Consider the following 13048-nt stretch of genomic DNA (forward strand, 5'->3'; position numbering starts at 1 on the left):
AAACTGGATAATAGTGCTAATATATTTTGTTATGTAAGGATGACTCCCATAAACCTGTGATAGGAGTTATCTGCTTTAAATTGTTATATTTCATCGTCCCACATAAAAATTTTCTCATTAAAAAAATTGTTATATTCATCGTCCCACATATAAAGTTTCTCATTAAAAAAATATTCATAGTGCTAACTTAACATACTCTACACTACTGCACTGTATAATTAAAATATTGTAACATGAATGCTAAAGATGTATATATAACAGATTTACAATACATTTAACAAGTTTTTTCAAGTCAATTATACTCCTTATGGCAAGACAGTCTACACCACTCCTCAAACAACTAATCCGAGACATAAAAACCATTAATATATATAATACTATAAGTTTATATATGAATTTAAATTCATGCATTTATAACAAAATCCAGTGGATTATTAACAACACATGCATGTTACAAATTATGAGAAAATAAGATAAATTATTTCATATGAACAGATATTTTTGTATCTATTTAGGTAAAAATATTTTCCTTTGGAGGTAACTGCTTGCATTTTGCCTTAGACGTACACCTTGAAGGAAATCGAAGATTTTCTTTTGTAACATATTCAGGAAAAAGCTGCACACCCCTCATTTTTCATGTTCTTTCTTTTCCCTTTACCCTGTTCATACAGCCCTTAGCTGTACTACTTTTGATATTACACTGGATTGGATTCAATGAACTTGGGTTGTAAGACCTGACATGTGGGCTAGGATGACCATTCATTAAGAGTAGGACAGTGTGCACTTCCTTAGAGCAAAGTGTACCAGGAATTCCTGTGCCTAACTGTATAATAACATAACTACCTCCATACAGCAGCCTCACTCCAATATCCTCCTTTTGAGGAGAGCCTGCTGTATTATGAGACTTTGTGGTTTTACTAAAGTAATTCCCTGTATTACATAAAACAAAATTCTCTTGTGATTGATTACAGCATAAATTATTTAATTATACCACTCCCAAATGACTGGCTCAAGTACAGAATAGGATGAAATCTTAAACATCAATACTGGTAAAAATGTTTTACCAACACAAAACAAGATAACATTCAATAGAAATCACATATGGAAATGCAAGTACTGCACCTGCAGCCACTGAATATCGTGTATTATTTGTATTGGGGGTCATTTAAAAAGAAAAAAAAAAGGCCTGTAACTGAGGAGAGCAAAGAAAAACATGACATAAAGAGTTATAAGGAAGACAACAACATATAATGATTTAGGTAACTTTGTCCAGGTATACACAAAATGGAAGTACATTTACCCGATTTCTAGCAGTGTAAACATTTATAAAAAGATTAAAAAACCAATTATTCAGACAGATCATTATGTACATGTAGCATTCTAATATAAGCTTAACTAACAGAAGCAAGCTAGTCATCATATCAAGATTTTGATAAAGCTACAGAGTTCAAAGACTTTTTCAAACCAATAAAATTCAACTACAACTATTAATGAAAACTAAGATCTAAGATGCTATAAAAATATCCCAACAAAGACAAATCATGCTCAACTCTTTGTAGACATATCCACTACAGGAGACCTCAAGATTCAATCAATTTGGTCCTCAACAAATGGATGCCTGGCTTAACAAATATTTCAACCATATCTAATAACTTCAATAGAATTGATAATTTCAGCTCCTTAGTAAATTTTACAACCATTTAAAGATAAAACACATTATTCACACAATCCCACCAACCATATTTAACCCAAGGCACAGTTGTAATTGCTTACAAAAACCAATTCTGAAATTTTTAAGACAATGAACAGATGATCTACATGTGAAAGCATATGCATCAGACAATAGAAAATATTCCGCTCATTCTATAGTGTAGATAAAATGAGAATGAAGGGATGGGTGGGAAGTACATGATAGTATGAGAATGAAGGGATGGGCGATAATTACACGATAGTATGAGAATGAAGGGATGGGCGGTAAGTACACGATAAAATGAGAATGAAGGGATGGGTGATAATTATACAATAGTATGAGAATGGAGGGATGGGCCTTAAGTACAAGATAGTATGAGAATGAAGGGATGGGCGATAATTACACGATAGTATGAGAATAAAGGGATGGGTGGTAAGTACACGATAGTATGAGAATGAAGGGATGGGCGGTAAGCATTCTTGATGATGGGTTTGTATGAAAAATACATAGTTATAAAAACTAATTTTTTTACAGCAACTCATCAGTCATATGATAATGATATAAATATCACTAATTTGGCAAGAAATAGAGCTGTTGAAGAGTCCCAGCCCTTATGAAACCATGACAGGGATGTGAAGCCTTTCAGAACAGACCATGTCAAGAACCAAAGGCTAAATGCACTACCATAGGATAGTGTGTGTACGCACACTCCCATGGAACAAAGCATATGGTTTATATTACATCAATCTGATCACATAAGCACAGAGATTGAAAGTTTATCAAATTTACCCTGATAAGTGACGTAATATCTCACTATAAAAATTAAATGATCGTCGTAACAATTGCGAAATAATGCATCCCATTTCAGGTTGCTGATTGAAATATAAATGAACTTCTAGTAAAGATATTCAATCTCTTTTACAAACCCATCTTTTCACCAGCTAACAAATAAATAGCAATCTTTTACCTTGTTAGTTGTTGGAGTAAGTTGCTACTGGTGCCAACGAGGGCACTAAAATAAACCAGTCTATCATAACTTTGATTGCCTTTGTAAAGGGACAAAAAGTCTGGAACAATGTTCTCAGCACCAAGAAGATAAACCATTTGACCCTGATTAAATTGCTTTTGCTCGTTGACAAAGTCCGAGTTCTCTAGTAGGGAGCAGAATACCTTGCTGTGACACAAATTTTTCTGGAATTCAAGTTAATTAAAGGACATGGAAATGACAAAAATTGCAACCAGCACAGTCACAGCTTCCCCTGATTAAGACAGTAGTAGGGCTAACAAAGACTTACGTAACCTAGCTTGAGCTCTTCACTGGTGTTCAAGGTACCTAATTACCATAGACTGATTCGGTGATTGGTATGCTGTAGAATTATTCAATAAAAGCAAAATGAATATTTCCATCAACAGAAGTATAACCTCCTCGGTTGGAACTATATCTGAATTCCTCAAGATAATTCTGTAGCCAGATGTTGGCAATAATTTCAAAGATGATACAACATTTCCTAAGTTATGCTACGATCTTTGTTAGGACATAACATTAGTCCACAGACTTTATAAAATAAATGCCAAAAGGTGCGCTCAGGCTGCCCATGGTGCAAATATTTGTACTCTTAACATCAACAGGACTGACATTAGACCAAAAGTGTAAAGACCAAGCAAATGAAAAAACACTGGAACTTTCTACACACTGGTTGGAAAATGGTACAGATACATGCTTCCTGCATATTCATTGATGTTAATATGTTGCTTTTCCTTGCTGGTCATAACAAGAAAAGGTTACGGCAGAAACTCATTGGGTCTAAATTCCTCTATCATGCTTAAATCTACTGATTATGATGAGATGGAGAAAGCTAGCTCATAATCTAGGAGGGCAACTACTTGACTTGTTAATACACCTCCTCTGACTGGAAATGTGGCCAAGGACTGATCTCTTCCCTAGACTGACAAACAGAAATTTTAGTCAGCAGCAGATTAACTACCTTGATATCATAGTCAGAAAAAAACGAATCTGTCTATTTCTGCCTTATGCCAATAATACACTATATCTATCTGATATCTGGCAGTCATTTGTTCCTTTGTGACTAAACCCATTGTCACTTGGTATTTGGGCACGCTCTTCGCAATCCCAAGTGAGATTAGTTCACCAAACTTTTAACTGGGATCCAAAAGGCACTAGAAGAATTTGAAGACCCAGCCCTACCTGGCCGAGGACTATGAAGCATGAAGAACGAGATGATTAATGGCAAAGTATTGATTTAAAAGATCAAGATAGATATGACTAGTGAAATGTAACAGAAACCCTTTGCATTAATATGCATAGGAGATGATGATGATGATGATTTCTGAATGGACATAAGCAGCACTCAAACATAATTTGACTACAGGCTCTAGACAATAAAGAAAAAGATATTGCAAATACCCTCCAAACTGGAGGCTTCCTCCTGCATAGTTCCAATTGCTACTTTCATTTTCCTTGTTGGGCTATTTGACCATATAGTAAAAGGGGTTAAATGGGCATTTTTCTGCGTAACCAAAGTGTAAGTGGTGAAAATTTTCAAAATAAGTTGGTCACTAACAAGTGTCTTTATTGAAGAAGAATGTAGTTTCTCAGTCTCTCCCTTTCAGAACTGAAGGCCGGTGAGAGAGACTCTCATTCAGTAAATGAGAAAATTATAGTAATTACTCGAGTTACTATCAATAAAGACTAAAAAAGAGATGATTAATGCAGCTGGAATTTGGAAATAAATCAATTGACTTTATAAAAATAAGGGTGACACCACAAAAACACCAATTGAGAAGCACTTTATAATCATGTCAACATCAAATAGCATACAGTAGATGTAGCAAAACAAAAGAATTACTGACCAAACCAGCAGTAAAAAAGGTAAAAACCAGAATGTAAAGAACACTGTACTGAAATAAATAAATTTGTATCCATTGGATCAAAGCTGTAAAATAATCTCTGGCTGAATGAAAAGCTGACAGACACTTCATAAAATGAATAGAAGAGTTCCTCCTATCTGATGAACTGCATCTCTATATACAGTCACTCAAATCTACACTAATTTTTCTTCAGAATTGCCATGCCTTGGGCTCAACATGATTGATGGGTTTGCTGTGAGCAACTGTGCATCAAATAATACCAAATGGATAGTTTGTCTACAAAGTCTTATCATTTGCTACAACCTTGGTAAAACGGTAATATGTAAGGCCAGGTTATAGTACAGATTATTATTCAAACATAACAAATTCTAATATATCCAAGGGAAACTAGATGACTCTATTAAACTGTTATAACTCATCAAAATATAAGTGAAAAATTAGGGTTCACGTCTTGGCCCTGCATATTAACATCAAACCAACTACACCTCCAGGGTGCTTGTCGTCCCTGATAATTCAGATTTATTTTCAGAAATGGAAATTACATTAATGATTAATCTTGAGTGAAATTAGGCATTGACGATACATATATCTTAAAACAACATTCTCAAATTTACGAGAGCTATAAATGATACCAAATGAAAGACAGGAGCCGAAGAAAACAAACATGACATTTAACTACACATCCTCTTTTTGAATTAAAATAAGTAGTATCATTGTAATTGTAATTTTCCAAGAACCATGATTTAAAAAAAAACAAAATTGAAAAGTTTTGAATATTTTCCTGTCATATAAAAGTGCCAATATAAGAATATATTTTTATAAGAATGGGAATTAAAATTTGTCAATTATATCTGATAATAACTGAAGCACAGACAGCTTTTAGTTATTTTCTTTACAGTTATGGTAGCCATTTTTCACATATATACACAAATTTCAATGACACATTGTCCAATTTGTCATTTATGATACAGAAAGCCCTCAACGTACAAACTTGACAGGCTCCAAAAAGTTGTTTGCAAGTTAATTTTGTTAAATTTCTAGACTAAGGTAGGGTTCGGCCGACTCAGATGCCAATGATTTTCAGCTACACTAATAGTCCTGTTTCATGTTGCAAATGTCGTCTTGCTTACTGCATTAAATTATATATTATTTTATTACAGTATTCCATTTTGAACTTTTGATAAAATATCTGAGTTTAATAATTTCAGTTGGAATTTTATTTGTCTCTCCAAATGTATGCAAGTTGAGGACCTTCTCTATACCCTATACAGATAAGGAAAATATGACAAAAAGAAAACTAAAAGAAAAAAGAAAAAACTACAAGACACATTTAAACCTTCCCTAAAACCATCCAGAATTATCAGAGAAGATACACTACACTACAGCAAAGCACTATCACATATTACAGAAGCGACCAATGATGTAAACAAACAGGTAAAACAAACTTTGTTTCTTATAGTGGACATTGCAGTGTCAGGTGAGACAATTTTCAAAGGAGGCAAGACAGGCTTTCTTTCCTTCCACCGATCACGTGCACACTGTTGGGTCATAAAACACTTGCTGCATTAGTAACAAAATTCCTGATTACGTCCGGTTGATTTTGTCTGGTCTTCGCGCAGCCTGGACACTGAGCTGCTTGGGCAGTAATCTAGCATAATCAAAACAAGATCTTGACAAGGTAGCTTTAAAGCAATTTTGAGAATTCCCAAACAATCATTCAGGGAATAAATCTGAGCATGACTAATCAGGAGATGAGAATCCTTTTTCAAGCATCCTGACTCGATTTATCTATTTTCTCGGAATGAGAGTCATTTTTCAGGCACCCTGGCTGGATTTACCTATTTTCTCCAAGTGAAAAGAATCTCAGCCACGTGGCAAATTTATATAGATGAAAGTAAAATTTTACAGATCAATAACTTGGTTCATCATTTTTCAATCGGATGCTTTTAAATTGTCAAATCTTCTACTGGTAAACAATAAATTTTTGATGATACAAAGTTGTCTCTGATAATGAAAGGCACTTTGTGTAAGGATTTCTGCCTGTGATAAGTCCTTCTACCATTGCACATCATGCCAGCCAGATAGCATTAACATGCAATATTCTTGCATTCAGTGAAATTGGTCTAAGTTACACCAGCTCCTAAGAAAAAGCAAAGGAAATAATGAAACAAATTCACTTATACTGAACTTTGGAAACCTTGAGTGTTGGAATTCCACAATTCTCTTTTCTTTTATGTGTTAATCTCATCAGTGTGTGGATAATATTACTACAAAACATAATTGAAAAACCCTAAACAAATCGTCCACATAAAGTAGACTTTCCTTATAATTTCCTTTATGCACTCACTGTTATTCATTTAAAAAATGCTGTTTTCTAATGTAAAACTCAAAGAAAACTGAAATTTCAGGTGTGGTATATGTCAGCTATACTGTAGGATATAAAGTAACCTCGCCAATATTCTAAAAGCCTACTTTGAATTCTTTACTAAACACACCACCCTTCTGACCTTGGCTATATGAAATACACGTGCCACATCGTCTAAAACAATTAAAGCTTCAATATACAAAACCTTTTAATCGCCAAAAAGCTCGAAATTTCTTTATACGGAGACATACAAAAACCAGTGCATGACATGTTAGTAGAAAAAGCTTCTGATTCACACAGAAACAAGATGCACAAAATTACAAAAGAGAAAAAAAAAGCACAAAGAACATTCCATAAATCACTTAATGATGAGAATAAAATACTTTTGTTTTTCATATAAAAATTCTATTTTCTTCAATAATCACAGTGTACCGTAGTAAATTTAAAATACAGTACTGTCGTATTTAATATTGTAAGACAAAAATTAAATTTTCCCCATAAGGCTGAACACTGTATAATTACTCCATTGTCCAAATTGAATTACTTTTTCTTGAGCATTTATTGCTTCATTTACAAACCAAAAGTTAAGGATTAAGGTAATTGAATACCTCTATAATACTTTCCCTTAGCATATTACTACACCTGTAAAGTTACCCTTTGAAGGAAACAGCTACTGTATTAATAGAACAGTATGAGCAAAAATATAAAAGTATTAATCTTGCTACTAGCTAAGCTACAACCCTAGTTAGGAAAACAATATACTATAAACCCATGGGTTACAACATGGAAAAATAGCCAAGTGAAGAAATACAATAAAGAAATAAATAAACTAAATAAGAAGTTATGTAAAACACCCGGTGCAAGTTTGAACTTCTGAAGTTCCGTTTCAACTGCAGTATTTTCAGACCTCAGAATACCGCAAGACAAATTTGCTCGTATCAAAAGGTAAAATCTTAAAAAACAATGCTACAACTCTTATTACATTTTCTTAAAAAAAAAAGTGATGAAATTTTGAGTTATGATTTAATATTACCAAGACGCATTAATGTACACTGGGATTGAAGAAAACTTGCCTAACAAAAAAATCAGTAATTATTTTACTCTCTCTCTCTCTCTCTCTTTCTGCTATCTAAGAGTAATAGGCCATTTGCTAACCAAGGCAAATACATAATAGTAAAAATAAAATCTTGATATTCTTGAACATTGTTAAAATATTATTATAAATGGAATACTATATATTTAACTACCACTCAAAATGAATTTAAAATGACATATTCTTCATACCCCAGAAGATCAGATGACAAACCTTGCACTTTACTGGTTCAAGATTGCATCTTTCTGAACAGTGGAAACAACTTTTAAATCTTATTCTACAGTATTATGTGTCAGGACTAAATGGAGTGAATCAAAGGTTCTACCAAAGGCCTTAATTGACCTTAGGGAAATTCACTCATGTTGTACCCCTTAGTTTTTACTAATAAAAAACAGTTAATGTTTTTGGACTCTTGCTTTTCAAATACTGATACTAATGAATAGAAAAATATCAGTCAACAGCATACATTCTCACTGAATACCATCCTGCTTTAATTTTTCCAGTATTCTAAGGCACTTTACTTTTCTTCAAGATCCCCAAGCATATACAATAATTAACCCAATTTCAAAATATAAAAGAGTAACAGCTCCACTCATCTCTACATATAAACACGAAAACATTTCAGGTTGTTATCTATTGTTTATTCTACTTCCTTTTTCATCTAGGGATCAATCTTTAAAAAAAGTATCAAGAGAGACTTTTAAAAGAAGAATAAACTAACCTGTGATGTCGAAACATTTGGCCGCGAAACAGAGGTGGTTATTGTGGGCGCAGCTTTACTAGTTTCACCACTGGGTGTTGACGCGTTCGAGGAATTCGCACTCGACGTTTGTGGGGGCATGTTCTTCAGGGCGACTACAGGATCTATATAAAACCTGGAAAAGTTCAAACAAGCTTTGTCAAGGTACCGGAAAAAAGTAATATACTGTATGCTACACATCATATTATTCAGGCTGCTTTTATTTCCCATTCTTCCTTAGAGTTTCAACGCTTCCATAAACTGAATTAAAATACAAACTAATAAAATTGATAAAATCAAGACATTAAATAACAATAAAATAAAGAAAACATTAAAAACCAATGACAAAGTAAAATAAAATAAAAAGGAATTAATAAGCAATGGCTTAATTGAAAATATGGAAAATAAGAAGTTAACAATCTATAACTTGAAATGAAAAAAAAAAAAGAAAGATTGAAATACTGTAATAATATAACACCCAATAATACATACAAACAATCAGTTTTCTTCAAATATCTGCACAAGGCACCAACGGCGATGGGAATACTGTACTAATGTAATCCACTAAGAGCTAATACCAAGTCCAATGACTATTCACTGGGCAATATCAGCCACACACAACAAAAGGTGTTGCCTAACTAAAAGCAAAGCTCATACTAACATCCCAGGAAGGACAATCAGCACAGCAATGGCATCAAGGTCACCAAGAGTTGCCAAATAGTGCTAGAAGGATACATGGGTGGGCAGTGGCTGGCTTTATCATGCTCTTGCAATCTATGTCGAATAATTCACACTTCCCAGAATCTGAATTGAACTGATGATGAGGCATTTCATACTTTGGAGAATCCTAAAATTGCCCTTATGTCCTTAATGATCTTCCTAAGCATGTAGTTGAGTTGGTGGAACTTCAAAAGTTCAAACTTGCACCAAAAGTTATGTAGAAAAGGCTGACACAAGTCTCTTTTTAGACTTTCTTCACAAAAGATGTTTTAATGTTGTTACTGTTCTTGAAATATTTTATTTTATGTGTTCTTTACTTTTCTTGCAATTTCATTTCCTCTCCTCACTGGGCTATTTTTTCCCTATTGGAGCCTTTGGGCTTATAGCATCCTGCCTTTCCAACTAGGATTGTAGCTTAGCAAGTAGTAGTAGTAGTAGTAGTAGTAGTAGTAGTAGTAGTAGTAGTAGTAATAATAATAATAAACCATCCATTCAACTTACCGGTAATTGCATAACAAAAGGGTTGGCTAAGTTTTATTGGTAATGTAAAGAACACACGAAGGTTAAAGATGGTAAATAACCAGAATTATACATCTTCTAATAATAATGTCTTTGAAAATAGTGTAAAAGGATTATCCAGAACTAAATGTTAGATATATTTTTCAAATTTCATTATGAGACAAATTCTTTGCAACTCTGGTTTGTGTTGGTGCAACATATAACTAGCCTACCCTGTGATATTCTTAAGAAAACAATATACCAATCAATAGTTCCTGTCTTTCAATGTACCTTAGCATAGTAGCAAGTAACATACGTACTAGTAAATTAAATGGTTTTTACCAACAACTCAAATAGACACTTATGTGCTTAGTAAATCTTTTCCATTCTTTTATTAAAAAAGATATCTTCTGGCACAAAACAGCCTTTTATAGTGTTAATTTCAACTATAATTAATACTTGGCAGAAATAATTTCAAAATTATTTAGGAAAACTACTCGTAAAACTTCTGATGCAAACTTTAAATATAATAACCTTGAAAACCTGGGATACAACACCAATACTTTTATACACTTGTAGCACTATTCTACAAGATTTCAAACATTGTGTGAGTATATGTAATACTAAATTTAAATAAAAGTATATCACACACTGGAAATAACAATGACATATAATGACCTACTTTAAGAAATCTCTTCATAATAGCGATTATATTGTATCAAAAATTTTTACACCATAATTACCTCCTTGTGACAATAGCCTTTTATAGTTATGGCCAAACTATGTGTCATAGATACTACTTAAACGACAATTGTGGTATAATGTGATGAACAAAACCAAAACACCCAATGAATGAAATAACAAAAAGAGGAAAATACCAACCGCAAGAAATGAGCAAAATAACTATTTAAAAAACAAAATTAATTAATAAATTGCAACAGATGTACCAATAACTATTCCCTATCAACTATCATTCATGTCATGCAATGAAGTATCCTTGCAAACTGTGTTGAGTCCTAAAACTTGAAAATAAATCTGTGGCTAGCAATCATTTAACTGAAATTATTAAAAATATAAACTGTAATTCAGGTATACTACAGTTCATTGTAGGTGATGTCGATTATTAAGTACCTTCTGTAGTAGAAGGCACCTGGTAATTGAGGGATTTTTTTTTGCAGTCATCCTTTGGTCTCAGCACTATTAAACTAAATCTATTTTCTTTGGCTTCTTTCCACCAAATTGTGAGACCTCTTTAGATCTTTGTTACTTTCAGGTCTTAATTAACAGCAAAAGCTTCATTTGACCATAGGTTTTTGTGCATCATTATAAATGACTGTCCCTACTGGTAATTAATCATTTTCCGAGTCACTTGGGCATAGCCATGCTCAGTATTCTAAACTAGTGTATGTGGCCCATCAAAAATGGTGGCTAAATATAAAGATGGATATGCACACACAGATTTAACCCTTCTTAGCCCTTTCATAACTATAACACAACAGTTTCGGTAATTTGTGAGATATTGTGGTTTCTGAGTGAACAGTACCTCTCGGGGTACCCCTCTCACCTAAGTATGACTACTCTCTCTCTCTCCTACCTTAGGGACAAGGAGAGACAGAATAGTCATATGTTTGGCAATGCCACTGAGCGTGACAGTATATATATATATATATATATATATATATATATATATATATATATATATATATATATATATATATATATATATATATATATATAGCCAGACACTTGCTCCCTATCATATATGGTAGATGAAAAAAGGAACAAACAACTCCAATGTCTAACAATTCAATGGTTTTCTAAATTTAATTACTAGCAAAATGAAATATATTTAAAATTTCTTTTTTCTAAAATAAAAAAGACCTTTTTATTAGTAAAATACAAGAACCAATAACTCTCTCATCGATAAACAATACTGTAGTTACGGCTGGAACATACTTATGTTAATATAGGATGCGAGTTACAGCAATTCTGAAATCACAAACTAATAGAAGTTCTTATCAACAAGTTCCACTAGTAAAGATATGGGGGAATATTTGGCCTAAACATGAGAAGGCTTCTATAATTTCCCTTGAAGAGACTGGATACGACCCATTAATCTAATACAATTTCTTGCTTTTAAAAAGCAGTGTTGGGAATGAAGTGTGCACAGATTTGTTCGTAGGCTCCAACACAGTGATGAAGATTCAATTTACTGAATATAAAAGAATCGGTGGAAATTCAGTTTTGTATTGTTGAACAGGTTGACATGAGTCATCTTATAGTTTTTATATGATTTATTTATCTATTCTAATCAAAATATTGTATTTTTAATTCAATCTCTGCGTAAATAGTTTATCTGCTATTTCCTTTCCTCACTGGCCTGCTTTCCCTGCTGGAGCCCTTGAGCTTATAGCATTCTGCTTCTTCAACTAGAGTTATAGCTTGGCTAGCAGTAGTAGCAGTTGTAATTAAAGTGGTAATAAGGAAAGACCCCTCATGAGGAAATAAGGGCATTTATTTTAATGTTGTTATTGTTCTTAAACTTCTCTTGCTGTTCATTTCCTTATTTCATTTCCTCACTGGGCTATTCTCCCTATTGGAGTCCTTGTGCTAGGAGCATCCTTTTTTTCCAACTAGGGTTGTCGCTTAGCAAATAATAACAATAATAATAATAATAATAATAACAACAATGATTCAACTCTGAATGCCCAATATACAAATTCTAAGTTGGTAAATCTAAATGGATAAGTTTATTTATCCTGAGTATTTTGTTAATACAGACTAATAAACTAAATAAGAGTAATGAAATACTTACAAAGAAAACTAAACAATGAACTGAGTCGTAATCAAAATGTTTGAACACCACCACTACTGTGTTAGGTGAATGAAGATTGGATTAAAATTTCAAGAACTAACGAGTCTTGATAGAACAGTCAAAAGTATAAAAAAGAATGTAAACAGTAACTAAACCCAAAAATTTGGAGAGAGAGAGAGAGAGAGAGAGAGAGAGAGAGAGAGAGAGAGAGAGAGAGAGAGAGAGAGAGAGAGAGAGAG

At 33.1% G+C, this 13048-nt stretch overlaps 1 protein-coding gene across 1 annotated transcript in view; it reads right to left on the reverse strand.

The window, feature by feature from the left end:
* LOC137623094 (uncharacterized) overlaps positions 1-13048 on the reverse strand; it is a 46515-nt gene that overhangs the window by 24713 nt on the left and 8754 nt on the right. Inside the window, 2 exon segments of the mRNA XM_068353754.1 lie at positions 6025-6117; positions 8759-8912. Coding sequence (XP_068209855.1) covers positions 6025-6117; positions 8759-8912 — 247 coding nt within the window.

This window comes from Palaemon carinicauda, chromosome 2, assembly GCF_036898095.1.
Source record: "Palaemon carinicauda isolate YSFRI2023 chromosome 2, ASM3689809v2, whole genome shotgun sequence".
Lineage (NCBI taxonomy): Eukaryota > Metazoa > Arthropoda > Malacostraca > Decapoda > Palaemonidae > Palaemon > Palaemon carinicauda.